This window comes from Chiloscyllium plagiosum, chromosome 35 (genome assembly GCF_004010195.1).
Source record: "Chiloscyllium plagiosum isolate BGI_BamShark_2017 chromosome 35, ASM401019v2, whole genome shotgun sequence".
NCBI classification, from domain to species: Eukaryota; Metazoa; Chordata; class Chondrichthyes; order Orectolobiformes; family Hemiscylliidae; genus Chiloscyllium; species Chiloscyllium plagiosum.
Genome location: NC_057744.1, coordinates 19,678,758 through 19,704,037, shown reverse-complemented (window position 1 = coordinate 19,704,037; position 25,280 = coordinate 19,678,758). Strand labels below are relative to the sequence as shown.

The window sequence follows — 25,280 nt, the reverse complement described above, 5'->3', positions numbered from 1 at the left end:
TGGTAAACACCAGGATATTGGTAGTGGGGAACTTGCCAATGATGATCCCTTTGAAAATCAAGGAATGATAATTGGATTCTATTTTGTTGGAAATGGTCATACCTTGCACTTACGTGGCATGAATTTCACTTGTCACTTATTGGCCCCAAAAATGGAAGTTGTCCAGGTCTTGCTGCATATGGACTCAAATTGTTTCCGTATCTGAAGAGTTACACATCATTCTGACCATTGCGCATTCATCAGCAAATCCCCTTACCTTGCAGACCTCTCCCCTTCTGACCCCATGATGGAGGGAAGATCATCGATGAAGCAGCTGAAGATGGTTGAACCTAGGATACTATGCAAAGGAGTTACTGCAGTGACATTCAGGGGCTTAGGTAGTTGGCCTCCAACATCCCCAACCAGCTTCTGTTATTCTAGATATAACTTCAACTAAGAGTTTTTCCCTGATTCCCATTAACCCAGTTATACTCAGCTCCTTGATGCTACATTCAGTCAAATGTGACCTTGATGTCAAGGGTCGTTACTCTCTCCTTACCTTTGGAGCTCAGCTCTTCTGTCCATGTATTGACCAAGGTTGTAAAGAGGTTAGGAGCTGAGAGGTCTTGGTGGGACTCAACTGAGTGTAAGTGGCCAATTGTTATTGCTTTAGCACCACTTCAAGAAGATCTAAGCCCAAGACAGTTCTGGAGTACCAGTGCCATAAAGCAGCTATCTCTTTGTTCCATCATTGGCATCACTAATGAAAGTGTGCAAAGTGAATCTAAGAGAACAAACAGTTCATAAACCAAGAGAAATTGTGAAATGTAAATATATGGAACTGATTCAGCAGTCCACCCTAATAGTTCAAGTTACATAATCGCTGGTAATTTCATTCCATTAACTCTCCTGCCCTGCACTTAATCAGTTCATTTCGGTCCTGTTAACAGCAGCTCCTCAAGCAAACCTCTGGTTAAGCAATTGATTTCACGGGCTGCTAATCTTGAAGCTGCGGTCAAGAAAATTCAACAGCCTACTTGTCCCACACTGTTGGGAAGAGTACAAAAACAAGCAATGGCTTTAAAAAAAAGTAAAATTGTTGTTCTGATGAAAGGGCATTGACATGAAACTGTAAGTCTATTTCTTGCACCACAGATGCTATCTGACCTGAGAGTATTTTCAACATTTCTGCTTTTATATGAGTGAAACAGCTTGTGGATGTTTCATTTTGTGAAGGAAATGGTTGTATTTTATTTCTCAATAAATAAATACCAGAATACCAGAATTATTTCTTCAAAATTAACGCGATGGTGGATAATCACACAAAACCTTGGAGAATGTGTTTACAGACAGTTATGTCATAAAGACCAATATATTGAAAAATGTTTTGTTGCAAGGTTTTGGGCCAAGTTAAGCACACATTACAACATCACTCATACCTACTGGAAGAAAAAGCAATCTCGCTACTGGCTGAATTCCTCCCTGAAAAAGCTTTTGGTTGGTTTCACAATGCCAGAAACAAATACTTCCACAATATGAAGTATCATTCTTTCTGACAGCAGTGATAAAACCTTTGCCAAACAGTTCTCCCTCAGCCTACTGTGAAATGGCTTTTCTGCCAACAGGGGATAGTTCATTCATTAGCACTCAGGTTTGTTCTCATTTATTTTGATGAAGATTCCTTATCAAGCAGCATTAAACATGAATATTACTGCACATCTAACGCAGTCTGCACAGATTGCATACTCTTTTGAAACTAAAAGTTTATTTTTATTCACTGCAAAATGCAGCATGAACTCACGCAAATATAATTGGCAAAGTGCCCAAGTACCCACAGTGTCAATGTACACATCGAATCACTCAGAAGTACACAAAATACACAAGCTTATGTGTGTACTAAGCACCATTCTGCTTTGCCTTCTGAAGATGAGGCAGCTAATTTGAAGTTGTCAGTTTTTAGTATTAGTCAGCCAACACATCTTTTAAATGAACTGCATGCTTGATGTGCCATTAACAGCAGTTAAATGTTAGTTTATATTTATAATTTACATGCACTCTGTGGGTGCTGAAAACTTATTTTCTAAATGGGCCCATCAGGTTCTATTGGACTGGTTTCTTTTGAAATTGTTACCTCATCGTTGCTTAACAAAATCCAAAATGAATCTGGCAAGTCAAACAAAAATACACACTTTGACTATCTTTGATTTATTTGATTTTATTAACAAATCTCCAGCAATGACAAAAGTGCTTCACCCGTGCAACGGTGAAGTTCAGAATAACAACATAAGAACATAAGAAATAGGAGCATGAATAGGCCATTTGGCCCTGAAGCCTGCCCTGCCACCCAGCAAGATCATGGCTGATCTGCCCCAAGCCTGAACTTTGTGCCAGCTCAGCATAACCATCGAGCAACACTCTCTCTAACCTGCATAAGCTATGTGCACACACGGCTGCTCTGACATTCCATGCATGGCCATTGGTGTGCCAACATAGGTTGGCACCCGGTTGCAAAAATCGATGCTGTGGTCTGCGCAGAAGACAAAATAAGTTGGTGGAATGCTGCTGTTAACTCCCTCGTAATTGAGAATTCTGTCTCAAAGTTCTTACAGCAATCTAGCCTTCACCACTCGATGGGGTAAAAAATTCCAGACCTTCATTGCCCTCTGGGAGATGAAATTCCTTCACGTCTCAGTTTTAAGTGAGTGCGCCCTTAATTAGTAACTTTGTCCCCAGGCTCATTATTTCTCCACTGAAGTCTGAGCAAAGCATCAGGGGAAAATATCTAAAGGTATACATGAGTCAGAAATATAAGTTTGGATGGACGATGCATTTTTGAAATCACTGTGGCCTACTGGCTATGATCAACTTCTCTAAGCCAGAGGAGAATCGGTGTGAAGTTTCAGAGTAAATGCGCCAATTCCACACTCCACTGGGATGTTTTGCTTGAAAAGAGAGAGTAAAGTTTGGTAACTACTACAGACAGTGAAACCCTTCCTTTGAACTTTGTTTGGAAGGTGCTCTGTTGCTGATCTTGGGCCAGAAATATCACTGAAAGGAGGATACCAGATGCAGCAACTCAGAGATCCAACTAAAGAGATGGTTTCTCTCTGTGCCACTCTCATCAAGCAAAGAGCGGTAGCTAACATCACCACATGCCATCTTTCTATTCTGGCCTGATGTTAATCCTTCAAGTTTTTAATAATTGTGTAGAATTGGAATGCACTAAAATTTCTGGTATAAATTTGTGCAACATAAGCTTGCAATACTCTATTTCTGAATCATGATCAAATCAGTTCTGCACTTCATTAATTATTTTCTTGTTCACTTCCATAAGTTAACATAGTAATTCATGTACTAGAACAAACTGATCTATTTCGGAAGGTTGTCTCAATGATACCAATGTCCTTCCCTCAGTGAGCCTGTCCACAGAAAGTTGTTAGTTTGCTTTTATTGTCCCCCCAAACACCCTGCAATGATCCAACTTTAACAGAAAATATTTCCACAAAGTAGTGGAGGATCAATTACTAATAAGAGACCATTGAATGCCACAAACGTAATCCACTACCATTTGAATTACTGCAGACATATACGTTCGTTCACAAATAAGCATAACATTGATCAATTTCTCTGCAATAGGAAAGAAAGTTCGATGATGAACCATTTCTGATGATCAAGGCCCGGCATTTTCAAGTGTGTAATTTTCCATCCCAAGCTGAGGAAACCCATCGTTCATCAAAGTCTGATTCTTATCTCATCACAGAATTCCAAATTGCTATTCCGATGCTTTCCCAATACGTAAAGTTTCTTGTCAGAGAGGAATCTCAATTTTACTTGTACTTATTTCTATAGTGAGCTTTTCACCATAAAATGGTGTAATATATTTGTTAAACTGCAAAAAAAAACCACCAAGAATTAGGCCACATCAAACAGGAAGTGTGAAGTTGTTGATAAATAATGCATGTCCATATGAAACTGGGCTAACCGCCACATGAAAATCCCTTAACTAATTGGAAAGAGTTTCATCAGCTTTTTCAGAATGTGTTAAGCAGTTCCAACCAGCCAATGAAGCAAACGGATGTCCTATTAAAAAATATAATTTATTGAACAAGTGGCAATATTATCCCCCATAAAAGATAATTTTACACAAGATCACAGAACATTCTCTTGTGACAGCTTGCTTGCTGGCAAAGGGCAATCTCAGTTTTAAAAACTCTTTGTTGCTGATGTGTGTAGTTGATGTTGAGGTATAATAGCAATTGATTTCAAGCAAATTGCTACTTCACGTCAATAAACAAAATACAAGATGTAAACCTGCAAGGTGCCAGTTTTAACAAAAGAGGACTAATGACCAAATCGCAATGAAAACATTATCACTTGTATTCATTTATACTTATTTCATAAAGAAAGCTTCTCAATCCAAAGACTAAAACTTCTCTGTGTCTACCAACGCTGTCAAGTCGCATCATTGTTCAGTCTTTATTAACTATCCAGACTTCCAAGTAACAAGTAATGAATCACATGCTGCAAATTATTCAAAACAATCTGCTAATGTTAAATGCCTTTTTCCAAAGGATGATAACTTCAATACAGTAGATCCCAGACAAATTCAAACCTCTAACAAAAGCAGAATTCTCAGCCAAAAACAAAAGACACCCCCTCCAGCGCTCTCTGTCCCTTCATTTTTAAATGGAGGTCAAAGATCCAGAGTGTACATTTTCCAATACATAGCACTGCCTATCGTGCAATTGTTAAAGAATAAAAACCTCCACTTCCAGCCAGTAATACTTTTCAGGCTTTCTTTTCTGTTATACAGCTGTCAGGCACACCAAATCCTTGTCACTTAACTGTCAGCATACAGGAATCATGCATGTCAAACTAAATCACAAGCAATGAATTTCAGTACACCAAACCAATGCTCACAGATTCCCTTTCCACACATTTTATAACAGAAACACAATATAGATATGAAATAACTCCACAGAGGCCAGTATCCCATCACCAAGTCACCCTTTAAGTACAAGTGGAAAGTTCTTGACTCTGGTACAGCTTCATCAGAGTCAGCACCCAGAGTGTCAACATCTCTAACACTCTTTCATTTCTGTTCTTTTTTTCTTTTCCCCACACGACCGCCTAACAGCAGTAGTGCTTATTTTTCCCCAGCACCCAAATCATGTGTATGCAGGTGTCAGACACAGTAAAGAACAAATGTGTAATTTTTTTTTTAATATTCCACCACCAGGAAGAAAGGAAACACCAGAGTGGCCAGTGACAAGCAGTGCCCTTCTCGACAGAGGGCAATGTAGCATGATCAAAAAGTGAAGGGGGGCAGGGATTAAATCAAAATAGAGTTGGAGGGGGAAATAAGACACACCACTCCCTGCGGTGCCCACCTCTCCCTAAAAATCTGAAGGGTGTTGGTGGACACCGTGTGCTCCTTCTCCAGGAACACCTGGGCTCTAACACTCCTCTTTTTTTGTTTTTTTTTCTTTTTTTTTAACGCTTGTTCTTTTTTTACTCCCACACTACCGCCTAACTGTGGTAGTGCTAATTTTCCCCAGCACCCATGTGTGTGTGCAGGTGTGAGACACAGTGAGAGACACAAGGTGCACAAATCTTTATTCAGTTTCCACCATCAGGAAGAAAAGAAACACCCGAGTGGCCAGTGACAAGCAGTGCCCTTCACATCAACGGGCAATGCTGTGTGATCAAACAGTGAAGGGGAGGGCAGGGATTAAATCAAAATAGAGATGTAGGGGGAAATAATGCACTCCACTCCCTGCGGCACCCACTCTCCCTAACAATCTGAAGGGTGTTGGTGGACACTGCGTGCTCCTTCTCCAGGGACACCCGGGCTCTGACACTCCTCTTTTTTTTTCTTTTTATTTAATCTTTTTTCTGCCCTTAGTCCCTGTTTATATTTTTTTTCTTTTTTTTCTCTCTTCTTTTTTTTAACCCCCACACTACCACCTAAGTGCGGTAGTGCTTATTTTTTTTCCCCCAGCACCCATGGTGTGTGTGTGTATACGTGTGAGACACAGTGAAAGACACAAAGTGCACGAATCTTTTGCACCAATTGTGCTCTCCTATACATCGGAAGGCCGGACACCAACTTGCAGATTGTTTCAGAGAACATCTCTGGGATACCTGCACCAAACAGCCCCGTAGCTGAACACTTCAGCTCCCCCTCCCAATCTGCCGAGGACATACAGGTCCTGGGCCTCCTCCGTCGCAAAACCATTACCACCCAACGCCTGGAAGAACAGTGACTCATATTCCGTCCTGGCACCATGTAACCACACAGGATTAACGTGGATTTCACTGGTTTCCTCATTTCCCCTCGCCCCATCATATCCCAGTCTAAAGCCTCCAACTCGGCACCACCATCTTGAACTGTTCATTGCCTTTCCCACCTATCCGCTCTATCCTCCTGTCGGACCTATCACCATTACCTCCACCTCCATCTGCCACTTATATTCCTCTAGCTTATCTCTCAATGCTTCAGGCTCTCTGCCTTTATTCCTGATGAAGGGCTTTTGCCCGAAACGTCAATTTTGCCTGTCCTCGGATGCTGCCTGAATTGCTGTGCTCTTCCAGCACCACTAATCCAGAATCTGGTTTCCAGCATCTGCAGTCATTGTTTTTACCACATTAAATTGGCAGACAGCCTGCTGAATTTCCCATACAATATATTTCGATTTCTAAGCATTTTTGTGCAAAAGAAGCCTCTTATTTATTATTACTTCCTTTGTTTGCATTAAATTGCAATGATTAAACAGAACGAGGAAGAAAGATTTGCAAGTTTGCTATTTTAATCTCTATGTTATAGAAATCCTGACCCAAGTATAAATGTATTTGTGAATCAGTTATGCATTTATTAGAACCTAATTGTATCTACAAGTATTTTACAGAAATCCAATTAAATGACTGGAGTTACTGACAATGCAGTTCTTTGTTATTTGTGAACTACAAAATACGTACTGTTTCCCTAAATAGAGCGGATGAATGCAGATTGTCAAACACCTCTGGGCTACTTTTAATTTATCTGCATATTCCCTCCCAAGACTAAAATAGGAAAGCTACAACTCACTCACCACCTCCTGCTTTGAAGTAGAAACGTTACAAGAGTTAAACAATGAAATTGAGAGATGGAATGAAGTATATTAATACTTTGCAAGCTTTGAGCAAGAATATATTTTAAGCCTTTTGCAATCTGTTGAAAGTTCAGAGTCAGTTGCTCAAGAGTTGTTTTAATCAAAAAAAATGTGGACTTTATTAACAACTATTGAAATGATGGGTTGGATTTAATGTAGATGTTTGGAATGGTGGCTCGGGACCACTTAATTGTGGAAGCAGCCCTCTGTTAGTCTCCCCAGTAATTGATCCAGGCAAATGATCCTCAGATTAAGAGTGAGAGGGAGAGGGACTGAAGTAGGATTCCCAGTCATAGTCAATGGGATGTGAATTATGTTCATCATGGGAACAATTGATCCCTCTTATCCCTAAGCCCATAACAAATCATTGCTGGCTCAGGCTTCAAAGGGGTGAAGGATGGGCTTTCACCTTCTTTATAATCGGGCAGCCTGATCAAGGGCTCTGCCATCAGCAATACAGACTGAAGAAATTCATCCCCATATCCCTGCTTCTGGCATCCCTACATCTATTTTCCTATGACCCTAAGCTGGCAGTCCACATCCCATCTGCACGTTTTTGGCCTGTGATCCCAGGATCTTTACAGGCCTCAAATGGGTGCACTAAACACCGCAGCCACCACTGCCAACGGCTTTCGGCAGCAATCAAAATTGCTATGCCTGAGTGAACAGCTTCTCTATGTGGGCAAGATTTTTGCCACCAGGGTCTTCAATTATAGGTGGCCATCTATATGTCTGAACTGCTATTAATTACATCAGACCTTCCCTACCTCCCCACCATAGAGTCAGAGAATCATAGAGATGTACAGCACGGAAACAGACCCTTTAATCCAACTCATCCATGCCGACCAGATATCCCAACCCAATCTAGTCCCACTTGCCAGCACCTGGCACATATCCCTCGAAACCCTTCCTATTCATATACCCATCCAGATGCCTTTTAAATGTTGCAATTATACTAGTCTCCACCACTCCCTCTGGCAGTCCATTCTATACATGCACCACCCTCTGAGTGAAAACGTTGCCCCTTAAATCTCATATCTTTCCCCTCTCACCCTAAAACTACGTCCTCTAGTTCTGGACTCCCTCACCCCTTGGGAAGATACTTTGTCCATTTATCCTATCCATGCCCCTCATGCTTTTATAAACCTCTATAAGGTCATCCCTCAGCCTCCAACGATCCAGGTAAAACAGCCCCAGCCTATTCAATCTCTCCCTAATAGCTCAAATCCTCAAACCTTGGCACTATTCTTGTAAATCTTTTCTGAACCCTTTCAAGTTTCACAACATCTTTCCGATAGGAATGAGACCAGAACTGCACACAATATTCCAAAAGTGGCCTAACCAATGTCCTGTACAGCCGCAACATGACCTCCCAACTCCTGTACTCAATACTCTGACCAATAAAAGAAAGCACACCAAACACCTTCTTCACTATCCTATCCACCTGCGATTCCACTTTCAAGGAGCTATGAATCTGCACTCCAAGGTCTCAGCAACACGCCCTAGGACTTTACCATTAAGTGTATAAGTACTGCTAAGATTTGCTTTCCCAAAATGCAGCACCTCACATTTATCTAAATTAAACTCCATCTGCCACTTCTTAGTCTATTGGCTCATCTGATCAAGATCCCATTGTAATCTGAGGTAACCCTCTTGGCTGTCCACTACACCTCCAATTTTGGTGTCATCAGCAAACTTACTAACTGTACCTCTTGTGCTCACATCCAAATCATTTATGTAAATGATGAAAATTAGCGGACCCAGCACCGATCCTTGTGGCACTCTACTGGTCACAGGCTTCCAGTCTGAAAAACAACCCTTCACAACCACCTCTGTCTTCTACCTTTGAGCCAGTTCTGTATCCAAATGGCGAGCTATCCCTGTATTCCAAGAGATCTAACCTTGCCCATCAGTCTCCCATGGGTAACCTTGTCGAACATCTTACTGAAGTCCATATAGATCACATCTACTGCTCTGCCCTTAGCAATCCTCTTTGTAACTTCTTCAAAAAACTCAATCAAGTTTGTGAGACATGACTTCCTATGCATATATTCATGTTGACTATCCCTAATCAGTCCTTGTCTTTCCAAATACATGTACATCCTGTCCCTCAGGATTCCCTCCAACAACTTACCCACCACTAATGTTAGGCTCACTGGTCTATAGTTCCCTGGCTTGTCCTTACCACCTTTCTTAAACAGTGGCACCAGGTTAGCCAACCTCCAGTCTTCCGGCATCTCACCTGTGACTATCAATGATACAAATATTTCAGTAAGAGGCCCAGCAATCACTTCTCTAGCTTCCCACAGAGTTCTGAGGTACACCTGACCAGGTCCTGGAGATGTATCCACTTTTATGCGTTTCAAGACATCCAGCACCTCCTCCTCTGTAATATGGATATTTTTCAAAATGTTACCATCTATTTCCCTACATTCTATATCTTCCATATCCTTTTCCACAGTTAATACTGATGCAAAATACTGGTTTAGTATCTCCCCCATCTCCTGCGGCTCCAGTTACCCTTTTGTCCTTAATGTATTTGTAAAAACTTTTTGGATTCTCCTTAATTCTATTTGCCAAAGCTATCTCATGTCCCCTTTTTGCCCTCCTCATGTCCCTCTTAAGTGTACTCCTATGGCCTTTATACTCTTCTAAAGATTCACTCGATCTATCCTGTCTACACCTGCCATATGCCTCCTTCTTTTTCTTAACCAAACCGTCAATCTCTTTAGTCATCCAGCATTCCCTATACCTACCAACCTTTTCTTTCACCCTAACAGGAATATACGATCTCTGGACTCTCGTTATCTCATTTCTGAAGGCTTCCCATTTTCCAGCTGTCCCTTTACCTGCCAACATCTGCATCCAATCAGCTTTTGAAAGTTCTTGCCTAATACCATCAAAATTGGCCTTCCTCCAATTTAGAACTTCAACTTTTAGGTCTGGTCTATCCTTTTCCATCACTATTTTAAAACTAATAGAATTATGATCTAATAGAAACATGGCTCTGTTGGGCACTCCTCACTAATCTCCAACTGCTCGATGAAACCTCCACTGGCCTAACAGATTCCTGGTCTATGAATTTGGAGGGAAAACATCGAGATTGAATCCTACATTTTAATGCAACCAGAATCAATTGTAAAACTGATGAAATCACCATACCACTGGTCTTACACCACTCATCACTTTACCCTCTCTGTTGACTTCTATACACAGTTTCAAGTTCAATGTTAAAAATAAAGCATTATATTCAATCCCCTGTTTACTATCCAGCAGGTTAGGTCACAATATCACCCTCACCCCAAATCATCCATTTAGAACAACAGAAAATGCTCTTCCGCATTAAAATGGGGCAACCTCGAGATTTTTTTTCCAGTTGTTAAAAAAGTAATTCCTGGGACAGAGAGAACAAACCAAATCATTTCAGATCTCAGTTGAGCGACACGGGAAAAACAATATTCACAGTTATGAAGGTTAGGTTTTGGACAGACATCAGTGTTACAATTCAATATGTTTGCCAAGTTTCATTATCTAGGGTTAGAGTTTCTGTAAGCAGATCCAAATGTCCTTTGATGTGACGTTTACCGTATGGAGGAAAATTGAGTAACATCCTGTAGAGTTAACAGTTACTAGTTGTCGCACCAGTTATTTTTCTGCATCAATGATTGCCTCAACTCCTCCCAGTGTGTTCCTGAATATGCCAAAAGGCCATAAATACATTTACTTCAAAATCAATAGCCAATCTTTGCATAGACTGAAATTAAACATCACAAGTTTTGGTTAGATAACGTTTGGCAATGTTTTAGACTATTCCAAAATTAATGGACAAAAATGAATTTGGACCCTTTAATATTTGATGAACATGATGCAGTTGCTTCTTTTCTCCCTAGTCTGACTCACTATTGAACTGTAGCAGCAGAATAAGGAATTGCAGCAACACATTTACTATTCTAAGGAGACTTTTGATATCTCAAGCAAAGTAGTCTTGTCAAACTGGACATGCAGACAACTTCACCCAAGAGGCAAGTACCTCAATGCTTCCAGTACTTAAAAGGTTTTGACCATCACTGACATTTAATTTACATTTGTTGGCTGATCCCTACTAGATAGCTTAGCATTAAGCTCACATGCATATTCTCCGAAAATTAGCGAACTGCTAATACTATTAGCCCGTAAAAATAGGAAATTCTAAACATTTTGAGGAGTCTGGCTCTCTTCTCCTGAAACAAAGACTATCTCTTAGCAGATCTTGGTGTTCATCACTTCACCAAAAGAAGTGATTATCTGATTACATCTAATTTAGCTCCTATTCAAACTCAAGACTCACAAGAAAATTATACGACATTGAGATTTTATAAATTGCCCAACATTCTGCTATTTGGATTGAGAAATATTTCTCTCCACAGTTCGGAGCTGGAATTTGTTCAGAGAAGGTTAGCTGAGGGTAAACAGAAACTTGTTGTGAAAAGGATAACTGATACACTTGGAGAACAGTTGGATTGGTATTCTGGAGTTATATATGATCAATAATCAGGGAAACTTTCTTCATCCAGTCCTTTCATCATCGAGTCCATTATATCCCACTATCCTTATGGTAAACCACCAATTTGCTACTAGTTTGTTGTGTAGGCTAAATTTGAGTCATCAACTTGCCTAACTTTGAGTTGTCTGTTGAACATGCTAATTTATTCATCATCAGTTTGCTGAGTCACAGTGACCTGTGATGTTCCATATGGTTTGCCTCCAGCTTTATTAGAGTTTTAAAAACAAACTTATTTTAGGAAGCAAATGTTCTAAAGCAAAATAATTAACTGGGAGTGCTGTTAGATTGAGATTTTGCAAATAGAATTAATTCAAAGTAGATTCACAGTATTGCAGTCGTTATTCACAAGTACATAAACTGGGCACTACAAACTCATAGCAGAAGTTTCTAGGTTGTAATACAAGATCAAGCCATATGCTCAGCTTCCAACACTGATTATAATCACCATTGGTATAACTTCTAATTGTGCATCCAAAACTGGGTAGCTTACCTTTTTTAAAAAAATCTTAGTTTAGTTGCTGGATTATTGATATCATGCCACGAAATAAGACTAACACTGGTCATTCTGACATCAGGAGATATCTTAAAAATAGGAGAAATAAACCAGGAAAGAAACAGAACCAGCATTTAATAACAATGCTCACGATCTTGGGATATCCTGAAACACTTCAAAGTCAATTACTTTTAAAGTGTAATCAATGATGTTTTGCAGGGAAGCACAATAGCCAGCAAACTGCAAAAAAACATAAATACCAAACTAATCATTTCCATTACGATTGACTGGACCACCAAAAGGACTATTCTTTGAACAATACCATGGGACTTTTTTTCATCTGCCCACTGCATCTTTATAAGTTCTCAGCCTGAGAAACCTTAATGTAGCACATTTTCAGTGCTATACTGATGTGTCAGCGAATTGTGCATTCAAACACTAGAGTAAGAAGTAGTTACAAATATAAGGATACTACCTGCAGAATTGGTGCTGCAAGTGATTTGTCATGAATTACACTCCTAAATTTAAAACATGGGGATTACTCAATCTAAACTGGGCCATCAAAATAAAATGAGAAGATACACAGGTAAAAAACTCTCTCACAGGTACACAAGTCTCACTCAAGATCTTGGAGTGAATTTGGGTCATCAATTTTAATTCTCATTTGGGAAGTGAGAAGAGTTTCTCTTCCTCCAAAGATATCTATGTACTGTTAAGTTACCACACGAATTTGGATGTGTTCAAATGAAAGGTATTCATGTGCATTTGGTGTTCCAACTATGATTTCATGAGTGCCATGAAGACCATGCTTTAGTGGCTCAAGGACATACTCATAGTAAGAATGACAGAATGGGAATTATCCCACCCAATGCAGGACTACCTACTATTAAGCAACATTGGACAGCATGCGCTTCAAGAATCTAAATAAGTTCTGAATTAGGATAGAGCTAGAGGGAAATAATATGATTGGAGAATTGAATGAACATACGCTCTATTTCTCAAGAACATTCTTCAAATTAATTGAGAACAATTGCATTTCTATTCATTTCACTACTAACAAACTCATACAATATCTGACAGACCATCTCAGGAAAATTCTCAAATGCCTTGAAATGTAAACCATGTGTTGTGTACCATATCAGTGCCAAAAAGCCTGAATGCCAAAAATTATAGCAGTGCCACTAAATGCTACTTCATCTCAGCCAAAATCTGGCTGAGCCACTTAAAAATTCCATGTCTTTAAGGTCTGATCATTCAATGTATCTGATGTGGATTTGATTGATTTCTCCTCTAGAATGCTCATTTCACACAACATCAAAAAAAAGCAGACTTTACTTAACTCGTCTTGCAAGACAGCAGCATTCAAAGGGACACTGCTGCCAAACTGACCATTCCACGGATCTAATAATAACAATGGAAATGCAAACCCAAACAAATTTAAAATAAAATCATGTATGGACACACTGATGTTTAGTATTATGTTAATAAGTGCAGATAACGAAAAATTCAGAAATAGAAAAGTTTCATTTGGTTTATGAAACAAACATTAATCCTTTTTCTTTTCTTTCTGGATTTCCATACAACAATTATTACCTCACAGCAAACCCATATTTTTCACTTCATACTCATTCCAAATGATAGCAGTATTACTCCTATCTGTCAATTGGACTGGAACACAGTCCCCTCTAAATCACCAGGCTCTGAGTCTAGGTCCCAATGTAAAACCTGAGCACAAAAATCATGACTGACACAGTGGTGCAGAGTCGAGAGTGTGGTGCTGGAAAAGCACAGCGGGTTAGGCAGCATTCAAGGAGCAGGAGAATCAATGTTTCAGGCAAGAGACCTTCATCAGGAATGTCTGATGAAGGCCCTTGCCCGAAATAGCAATTTTCCTGGTCCTCGGATGCTGCCTAACCTGTTGTGCTTTTCCAGCACCACACTCACGACTCTGATCTCCAGTATCTGCAGTCCTCACTTCCTCCACAACAATGCAGTACTGAGGGAGCATTTCACTGTCACAAGTGCTGTCTTTCTGAGTAAATGCCAAACCAAGAGCTCATCTGTCTGCTTTAATGGATTTAAAAGATCCTATACCACTAGTCTGAAGAAGAGTAGGGGAGTTTTCCCTGGTATCCTGTCCAAAGTCTATCTCTCAATCAAATTCGTAAAGAAACTCATTATCTGACCATTGTCAGATTGCAGTTTGTTGGATACAAATTGACTGCAATGCTGCCTTCATTTCAACAATGACTTCTCATCAAAAAGTACTTAGTTGCCTGTATAGTTCTTTGAGATGCCCAGTGATTGTGAAAAACCACGATACGAATACAAGTCTTTCTTTTTTTTATGTGGGATTTATAAGCAGCAGGAGCCAAATCTTATATCTGTCCCACAATGTAGCAATTATTTTGCAGGACATGTTCGATATTCAGGCAAGAAGAATGCTTGCCAATCATTGTCAAGCTACTGAAGTGTTCATAATGCAAAACAAGTTGCAAGGCCGAGCAGTTGGGTTGTTGGGTTGCTGGCTGCTCACATGGCAAAAGTATTTTTGGGCCAAGGAAAAATCAGGCAATGTTTGTCTTCATTTCCATCTATGCAATAAATAAAATCAAAATGCAAAGTTATTTTCCTGTATACCAAACTTCAACTCTAGGATGGCAGGCAGGATATGGTAGTGTACTGTTTCCATTGATGAACTAACAAGCCAGAGAACGTAGATTTTATTGGATTCATCAGAAAATTATGTAACAAGTTCAGAGTAATCCTGAATTAATTCTAATTCACAATCCTGAATTTTTATTTTCCATGTTTTATTTTCCAATTGTTTTGCAACCAAATGGTTCTGAATTTAAAATGTGCCTTAATGATCCTGCAACATTTACCGCACTTTGGCTTGTATTTTACAAAACAATTGAGTCAATTAGGTCAAGTAGCTGGGTAAATGTTTCTGATTGTTATTATATGACAGAAATCACATGGCTTTCTTGACAGCTGCAAAACACTCCTTAAAAGGGTTAATTGACTTGTCAGCATGTGACAACTGCCAGAGGCTCATTGAGCACTGCATTGTTTTGGCAGTAATTGTAGAAATAATTGTGCAACACATTATTAAGCACAGTCATCTGAAGTGTATCACCATTTTTCATGCCAGCTAGCCTATCCCAGGAGATGACATTCATATTACAATCATGTTAACGAATGCCATCTCAGCATCATTGCTTTGCCACCTAAAGTAGTTCACTAATTTATTCAAATCATTTGCTATCTCTGGGATTTCCTTTGTGATTTTCATCTTTGTGAATCACTATTTTCAGGCGTTTGAGCTGGGAAAACTTCCACAGCTTAGGCATTAACTGTTCCATGTACAAGAATAACTCAGGCAATGCTGATTATAAAACAAAATATGTTTATGTTCAGTTTTACGGAAGAGCTAAACTACTATAGCCAGTAGTTTTTGATTAAAACATCACAATACTTTCCTAACAAGTAGACCTACCTTTGAGATTTCATGTATTATTAGATTTCCAAAATTTTAACTAGTAATTATTTGATGAAGCAAGGAAATGTTATTTGGTGTGCTGTACTATATGTCCTCAGCCAATGTATTATGATCAGTCATTCAAGACTACATTTGGGCAAAGAGAACAGTAAATGCATGTGGTATATGCTGAATATGATAACTTGCATTGTTGCATTTTGTAATTGCAAATATTCAGCAATATCTCCTCTAAAGGGTTACTGAGATAGCAAGCACTAATCATGAGGTATTCCTGATGAAGGGCTTTTGCCCGAAACGTCTGATTTTCGTGTTCCTCGGATGCTGCCTGAACTGCTGTGCTTTTCCAGCACCACCCTACTCCAGCACTAATCATGAACCAACCAAATGATTGTGACTGTCAATCTGAAATGAAACATCCTCAGACTCTAGGACACCTTGATGTGCGAATGTTAAGAAGCAACCTAACCATCATGAGACTTCACAAAGAGTTGGACAGGACTAAAATCCCAATACCCAGTGCCAATAAATGTCAAGATATGTACGCTTTAGGATAAGGAGATTCTTAAAGCAATGCATAACATATATGGGACAGATGAGACAGACCAGCTACTCTGTCCCAGACTCAGATTTTTCATATGTTTTGTAAAAATACGTATCTGATTATTTGTTCTTTTATTGTTTGTGAAAGTTAGTTACTATATACACTTTCAGAAAGAAGAAATGTATTGCAGAATGATATAAAGGAAGCATTTAAATCAACTTGGAACACACTGAGAATGAGACAAAATTCTATTTTTTTTCAAAAAATGCTATTCTTCCATTATAGAATGCTGGATACAACAGTGAAGTCTCTCGGATGACATGCTAAACGATGGCATCATTCCAAGGTGCATTCCCTGGCCAAGACTGCCAAAACCATAAAATTAGTGAGTGGACAAAGATGTGGACAATGGAGTAGAATGTGAGAAAATGTCATTTGACAGTGAAGCTAAATAATGCATGCTATCTAAATGGTGAGAGATTGCAGAGCTCTGAGATGCAGAAGGATCTGATTTAATTGTGCATGAATCACAAAAGATTAGCATGCAGGTACAGCAAGTAATGAGGAAAACTATTAGAATGTTATCATTTCACACAAGAGGAATTTAATATAAAGTCGGGAGACAATGCTTCAGTTATATAGGGCTCCAACGAGACCACACCTCAAGTACTGAGCACATTATTCGAGTTATCTTGATGATGTAATAGTATACATGGACTAGAGTTCAGAGAAGGCTTCTTGGACTAATACCTGGAATGGGTGCACTGGCTTATGAAGGAGGATTGACAGGGTAGGCTTGTATTCACTGGAGATGAGAAGAATCCTGATAGCATGGAAGCAAGCCATGAGTCCACACCAACCCTTTGGTTACACCTGAAACTTTGACTTCTTCACTCCTGATGCTGCCTGGCTTGTGGTGTTCTTCCAGCCTCCTGCTGACCATCCTTGGCCTCCTCCATTGCTACAATGAACCAAACCACAAACTGGAGGAACAACACTTCATCTTCTGCCTGGGCAGCCTACAACCTGGAGGACACAACATTGAGTTCTCCAATTTCAAATAACCTCCCTTCCCTTCCCCCGACTCCTTTCCCAGCCCCTGCCCCTCTCTTCCACTCCCCCCAACTACCCACTGGATTCATACCTCCCATTGAGCAACCAGGTCATACCCCCTACCTGTCTTCACCTACCCCCACTTCAACACCCTGCCCCCGCCAACCCCTTTATCTGCACTTCCCCGAACGCCCAACCCCAATCCTGAAGAAGGGTTACACCCGAAACATCGACTTCTCCACCTCCTGATGCTGCCTGGCTTGCTGTGTTCTTCCAGCCTCCTGCTTGTTTACCCTATTGATTGAAACATAAAATTTCCAGAGGGAATTTTAGATGCTGGATGTGGACAGGATGTTTCCCCTTATAGGACAATCTAGAACCAAGAGTCACTATTTGAAAAATGGTAATCTCCCATTTAAATCAGAGATTGAGACAAACATTTTCTCTCATACAGAGAGGTAAATCAGTGGAAATCTCTTCTTGAAAAGGTGGTTGAGCCAGAATCCTTCAATATTTTTAAGACAAACATAGATAGATTTGTGTTAGATAACAGGATGAAACATTCCAGGATAGGCACGAATTGTGAGTTTGAGATTAAATTAAATTAAATATGATCTTATTTAAAGGTGGAGCAGGCTCGAGGGACTGAATGGTCTACTCTTGCTCCTAATTCATATATTTACATATTATTATCACCTATTATCTCTGCCATCATTATCTCTGCATTTCTTCACATTACAATCGTGACTACAGTTTAAATTTTTTTTTGCTTGTGAAATGCATATGAATTTCCTTGGGTCATGGAACTCACTACATAAATTCAAAATCGTTCTCTCTTTTTATGTACTAGTATCTTAGGCATTCAAGTGAGTAACATTCCAAGCTGTTAACAGCAGATGAGTTATGATAATATGTCTGTTCAAGTCGACAGAAGTGATTCAACGTATAAATGTTCCAGCAGCAGCTTTTTAAAATGGTCCTCAGTTGAAGTATGTATCCTGGGTTGAGATATCCTGACCTTTTCACCCTTTTTGTCAACTTTGCACACTGTAATTACTAACCAGGGAAGCTACCTAAGCTTTCTTATACAATTAAAGACAGATCAGTAGAAGTTCTACCAACAACAGGTAACCTAGAATATTATATTTGATAGGCAATTGTTCCAGTGTCTTTGCAGTTAGAACTTTTTAAAAATCAGATAATAGCAGAGCTCTCTGATTTAAAAAAAAAAGTAAAAGTGGTCTTGTCAATTCTCTCTCACCTAATTTCTCTTCCCTGGAATCTCAAAACCATTGAGTTAGGGTACAAGTTCAGTCAACAGTAATGACCAGGATTTCCTTCAATTACAAATTATTCTAATTGTATGATTGTCAGTGAATGTCAAAATGATTTGACAGATATAATCCTCATTCACTATAGATGCCAAGAAATCAATAACCCATGCTCATTTTTTGAGTTTCTGTCTAAAATCATGGATGTTAAGGAAGTACCTTGTTCCCACCCTAGATGGAAGTTCTAAGTCAACAACAGACCAGGTGAAAAGAGTAAGCTTCTGGATTGACATGTGCCCCACTATATGACGTTAACCCACTGAAGCAGTGAGGAACTCACATATTTGAGCCTCCATGCAAAAGCTCACTTGAGGAGATGGTCTGAATCTTTACTAGAGACAACATAGTTGGTAATCCTGGAAGAATATCTCTATCTGTCTCCAAAAGTTGTTAAACTCAAAATGGGTTGTTACCAGACATGCTGCAGAAAGGTGATTGATTCTAAAAAAAATCAGTATCTAACCCTCCTAATAAAGTAGACATCAAAACCTGCCATTCTGAACTAGCTAGCAACAAGTGCACAGAAAACCCTGAGAGGAACAGGCCTTACAGAACCAGCTTTTACAACAGTGGCATCTTGTGAGTTAGAAAACAAAACAAATCCATCTGTTCGGTAGCACCACTGTTCTCCAACCTGCTGTGTACCAGACTTCCCCAGTCCTCACACAGACAGCATGGATTCTGATATAAATCCAACTATGACTAAAAATTGAGATAAGCAATTAGCATGAGATTCAGTCCTTTCCCTGTTAATTTTGGGACGTTTGTCTGCACGTCTTTGTTTGAAGAATTGATTCTAACCAAACTCATAGATGTAAAGTCCAATTAGTGCAGCGAAGCCACTCAACGTGGTATGAAGGAAAGCGACATGATTGACATTGGAAAACAATTATGTGAAACTTTTTCACTTCGCTACGACATATACTTGTTACTTTCTTTGTGGAATCATAGCTCAAACAGTACAATGATTCAAAGAACAGTGGGGGGCATCATTGAGGGCATTTAAAAGCGTGCTCATTTGTCGTGCGGTTAATCATCATTTAAGTGGGACGTTCTGTACTTGGTATTCACACCAGTTACTCACCACCACCTCTCGCAAGTACATGACGATGCTATGGCATACTGGAGTGAGCAAGGATGATATCACTCTCGCCAGCCCCGCATTCAGCTTGCATGATGCCGGGGGAGAGGATTGAAAGGACGCGGTGAAATCGGGGAGGGGGGGGGGGGGGGAGATGAGTTGGTATAGCAGCCGTGAGCGACCCAATATCTGACAATGGCCCCGGGGATTTCCTCATTCAGGGACTGCTGAAACATCACTCGCATGCTGCCTTTACCCTGTCAGTCTGAATGTGTGACATCCGGCTTCCCGAAATGCGGTGTGATAATAATTGCATTAAAATCACGAATGCAAAACAGGGCACCGTTCAGTGGTCAATTGCGGTGCTTTGGTACCACAAACACTGACCTGGGTTTAAGGAGATTTCGTACCGCCGTTAAGGCTAATTCCCGTGAGCTTTCGAAACTTGTTTTTTTTAAGGAATTGCATCGGGGTCATGCTGCGAGACTGAGTTATAAACTGTTTATTTGATGATACTGATTAGCAATGATCCTCCCACCCCCGTTACAATACAGATGTGGACGGTGGACAGGGAGCAGGAGCTTGCAATCGAGTCAAAAAACAAAACAACTTGCAAGTCCGTGTGGTGCGGCTGCAGTGCGCCGACCTGCCTCTGCTCAGGGACTGCCACAACCGAGAGACAGCTCCCTGCTGCGGACACAGCCCCTTGTTTCAGGTCTGGAGATTCGTCAAGCCCATTCCTGGGAGCACTCCCGGCCGTTTGTCAAGGCAAAAATACACACACACACACACAAACACACAGGTCACATTCCAATCCGCATTCCCTTCCTCAATAAGGGAGGGGTGTTAGGAGGCACAAACACTGAGGACAGCCCCAGAGTCCGCTAAACCTCGGCAATTCTCGTTACAATTTTGATTTACGGGTCCAGCCGACCCTGCAGGAGAAATTGTGGCCCTTTCATCCTTAGACAAAATCAAATGTGGATCCAGTGAACGCTCATCTGAAATAAATCAGACAACTTCGCTCAGCTGAGTGTTTGAGATGTGAGAGAGAAGTCGCCGGTTTCACTGTCCCCGGAGAAACTTTCACTTCTATCGGTGCATTGACCCTCCTCCCCCTTTCAGCACCAAGTGCTCACAATTTGAGCCAGTTTCTCTGGCACACTGCAGCGAGAGCCTCCTGCCTCTCCGCGTACAACTGGCTTCGCCAAAAGTTGCTGAAACTGCTGCATTTTGGTAGCTACCTAGCCCCCGCCCCGCTCTCCATCATGCCCCATTCCCGTCACACCAGCCCCAGCAACGGGGCCAGGGTCTTGGGGGAGATGGCGGTGATTGTGGTTGAGCCAGGCACCTGCAAGGTGCAGGCAAGACCGACACAGGACGGCCGGGAGTCGTGGTGGGGGGGCAACTTCAACAGAACCGCCGATCAAAGTTTGCTTTCCGTCTTTCTAAAGCGTGTAACTTTTGCAGTGCGCACGTCAATAAACCGGTAACACTATTCACACAGAGAGCTGGGTGGGGGTTAGCGTTGCACCGAACCCTTTGCATTTGGATCATTCGCCAGTTCAATGCAGAAGGAATTAAACGTGGCCTTTAAATGTCTACCACACACTGAAAACAGCTGACATCCCCCCTTTACCAGAGCAGCGACAGCCGCCTCTGTCAGCAGCATCAATGAATAAACTTAGGGATAATGATATTGAACTTCAACTCACCTTGAGCTGCCGATCCTCCAGTGCTGATTACACCCGCTAGCAAAGTGGCCACATACCAAATCATAGTACTATTAACCCACTGTGAGATCTGGCTGGATCATATCTTAGAGCTCTCCACTTCTAGATGTTCCCTGGAAAAGCAATCCTTCCGATGGTGCCCTCTTCATTCTGCTTTTTTTTTCTTCTTCCTCCTCTTCCCCTGCCTCTTGCTCTCTCTGTCTCTCCTCTCTCTGCCTGTTGGAGCCTCTCTCATTCGGTTACATCCCTCTGGGTAGCACACTCGCTCTCTCCCAGCTCCTAGCTCTGTGCCAGCGCAGATTCAGACTGGAATCCCCCCCTCCTCCTCCTCCTCCTCACCAACTCTGAACCAACCCCCTCTCTCCCCCTCCCTCCCTCCCCCGTCCCCCATCCCCTCCCCTCCAACATTGACACCACTGCGCTGCCAACCGAACCTGATGGCGGCCTGCCCCAGTGCCCCGCCCTCCTCTGTCCCCCGCCGCCCGGCCATTTGCTGCGGCCCCGGCGCCGGCACTGGCGATTGGCGGCGGGCGCTGCCACTCAGGCGGCCGGCGGGGCAGGGGGCGGGGCTAGGTGCCTGCTTCAAGGTGGGTTGAGCTGGAGAGAGGCTGGAGCGCCGCAGTATCATGCGCAATAGCAAGGAGCGTTTCCAGCTTCCAGCTTCCAGCGGCCGCTCCAGCCCCTTCCTTCTCCAGCCTTCCACACGTCTAAAGGTGAACCAGCACCACGCGAAATCCTGCCAGGGCATTTTCGCGGCCAAGTTCAGCCGGTTTCGTGGAGCTGGTGAATCAAGAAGGTCACGTTTGCCCACCACTAACTCCCAGATCCACAATTCATCTAAAAAGGCTTACAAGACTGCAATCAATTGCATCTAATTCTCATCGCGGGACCCAAAAATCTGTGGCTTAAAGTCATCCTGTGTTATTTTATCAAATTGGTGTTTCTTTCTCTTATGCACTTGCAGGAATTCTACTACTCAGAATCTGCAAGGAAACCAATTCTTAAATCCTAGAAGTTACAAGTTACGTTCGAGAAGAAATTATTTCGAGTTCATTGCTGTACAAATTGCAGCCTAATGTGAAGCGTAGACCTGCAAAAATCTGATTATGTCAAATTATATTCTGCTAGCTACATTGCAAAGAAAAGGATCAAGCTACCTACTTTATTGAATTCACGATCATAATCAGAGGTGCTCCTTGCTGTTCACAACTTCCATACTATGGCAATAAAGAGCTTTCCCAATCAATGTTTCACTATGTTCGTGCGACCAACATTTCTGTTACACGCATGGGAAAGCCTTGTTTCATCTGAGCAGAATGGAGAACCAATAGAAACCAGAAATCAGCTACAACAACCTGCATTTATCGATAGTAGTTTGAAAAAAAGTCTCAAGGCATGTCAGAAGTTTTATCAGTCAAAAAAGTCATTGTCGAGTCAAAGATGCATGGAATTGAAAATGATGGGTACAATATTAGTCAAATTGTTAGGTTTTAAGAATAACAAGTGTCATCCGCAAATTTGCTAACCCATCCTTCTACATCCTCATCCAGGTCATTTATAAAAATGACAAACAGCAGTGGACCCAAAACAGATCCTTGCAGTATGCCACTAGTAACTGAACTTCAGGATGAACATTTCCCATCAACCACCACTCACTGTCTTCTTTCAGCTAGCCAATTTCTGATCCAAACCACTAAATCACCCTCAATCCCATGCCACTGTATTTTATGCAATAGCCTGCCTTAGGGAACCTTATCAAATGCCTTATTTAAATCCATTTTCACAACATCAACCACTTTACCCTCATCCACCTGTTTGTCACCTCCTCAAAGAACTCAATGAGATTTGTGATGCACGACCTACCCTTCACAAAACTGTGTTGACTATTCCTAATCAACTTATTCCTTTCAAGACAATTATAAATCCTATCTCTTATAATCTTTTCCAACACTTTACCCACAAACAAAGTCAGGCTCACAGGTCTATAATTACCAGGGTTGTCTCTACTCCCCTTCTTGAACAAGGGAATAACATTTGCCAGCCTCCAGTCTTCTCTCACTATTCCTCTAGACAATGACGACAGAAAGATCAAAGCCAAAACCTCGGCAATATCCTCCCTGGCTTCCCGGAGAATCCAAGGATAAATCCAGTCAGGCCCAGGGACTTATCTATTTTGATACTTTCCAGAATTGTTAACATCTCCCCCTTGTGAACCTCAATCCCATCCAGCCTGTATCTCAGTATTCTCCTCGACAACAAAATATTCATTGCGCACTTCCCCTATCTACTCTGACTCCCCGCACAACTTCCCACTACTATCCTTGATTGGCCCTAATCTTACTCTAGTCATTCTTTTATTCCTGATATACCTATGGAAAGCCTTAGGCTTTTCCTTGATCCTATCTGCCAAATACTGCTCATGTCCCCTCCTGGCTCTTCTTAGCTCCCTCTTTAGGTCTTTCTTGGCTAGCTTGTAACTCTCAAGCTCTCTAACTGAGGTTTCACATCTCATCCTAACATAAGCCTTCCCCTTCCTCTTGATAAGAGATCCAACTACCTTATTAAACCATGGCTCACACGCTCAATAACTTTGATAGTTGCATACTTATCAAGGACCTGCAGTAGCCATTCCTTGAATAAGCTCCACACTTCCATTGTGCAGTTTCCTTCCCAATCCTATGCATCCTAAATCTTGCCTAAATGCATTGTAATTCCCTTTCTCCCAGTGATAATTCTTGCCCTGCAGTACATACTTATCCATTTTCATTGCTAAAGTAAGCATAACCAAATTGTGGTCACTATCATCAATGTATTCACATACCTCCACATCTAACACCCGACAGGGTGACCTTTCCTGTTTCTAACTTCAACCCATATTACCGCAGTACACGAGTCCTCAAACATCCTTTCTGCCACTGTAATACTGTCCATGACTAACAGTGCCACCCACCTCACCCTTCCCCTTTTACCATCTTCTCTATTATTACCAAAACATCTAGATCCCAGAGCCTGCAACAACCATTCCTGTCCCTGCTCTACCCATGTCTCCGTAAATGGCCACAACATCGAAATTAGGTACCAATCCAAGCTGCAAGTTCACCACCTTATTCCAGATGCTCCTGGTGTTGAAGTAGACACACTTCAAACCAAATTCTTGCTTGCTGGTGCCCTCTTACAATCTTTAAACCTTATTTCTGACCTCACTACTCTCAACCACCTGGACACTCGAATTACAATTTAGGTTCCCACCCCCCTCCTGAAATAGTTTAAACTCACCCAAAGAACATTAACAAATTTCCCTGTTCCCTGCTCCACAGCTACCTGATGAAGGAGCAGTTCTCCAAATAAATCTGTTCGACTATGACCTGGTGTTGTGTGATTTTTTTAACTGAATTAATGATAAAAATAGAAAGTTAATGGGTATGGTTGTTTAGCCTTTATGAAGACATGTTACAAGATCAAAGCTAGGAACTAAGTATTTAGAGGTATGTATCATTTTGAAAGAACATGCAGAAAGAAAAGAGTGGTAGTATAGTTTTGTTAGTACACAATGAAGTAAGAAGGACAGCAAGAAATGATCTAATATCAGATGATATACAATCCATATGGGTAGAGGTAAATACTAACAAGAGAAAGAAGACACTGGTGGGAGTAATCCAAAGACCCCTTAAAGGTAGCAGTTTTATAGGATAGAGAGTAATTCATAAGATAATCAGGGCATGCAATTAATGTGCATTAATGTGCATTAATCATGGGTGACTTTAATCTTGATGTAGTTTGGGAAAATCAAATTAGCAAAGGCTTCATGGAGTATATTTGGGACATTTTCCTAGACCAACTTGTTGTGGATCTAACCAGGAATCAAGCTATTTT

The 25,280-nt window shown here is 41.1% G+C and overlaps 1 protein-coding gene across 6 annotated transcripts in view; it reads right to left on the bottom strand.

The window, feature by feature from the left end:
- Positions 1–21,749, bottom strand: part of igsf9bb (immunoglobulin superfamily, member 9Bb) — a 648,281-nt gene extending 626,532 nt beyond the window's left edge. For all 6 annotated transcript variants that reach the window (XR_006309378.1, XR_006309379.1, XM_043676763.1 and 3 more), the window contains exon 1: positions 21,390–21,749. Coding sequence is in view for 4 of the 6 variants with exons in the window: in XM_043676763.1 (XP_043532698.1) it covers positions 21,390–21,453 (64 nt within the window). In the remaining 2 variants the exon portion in view is untranslated. The remainder of the gene's footprint in view (positions 1–21,389) is intronic.
- Positions 21,750–25,280: the final 3,531 nt, after the last annotated feature.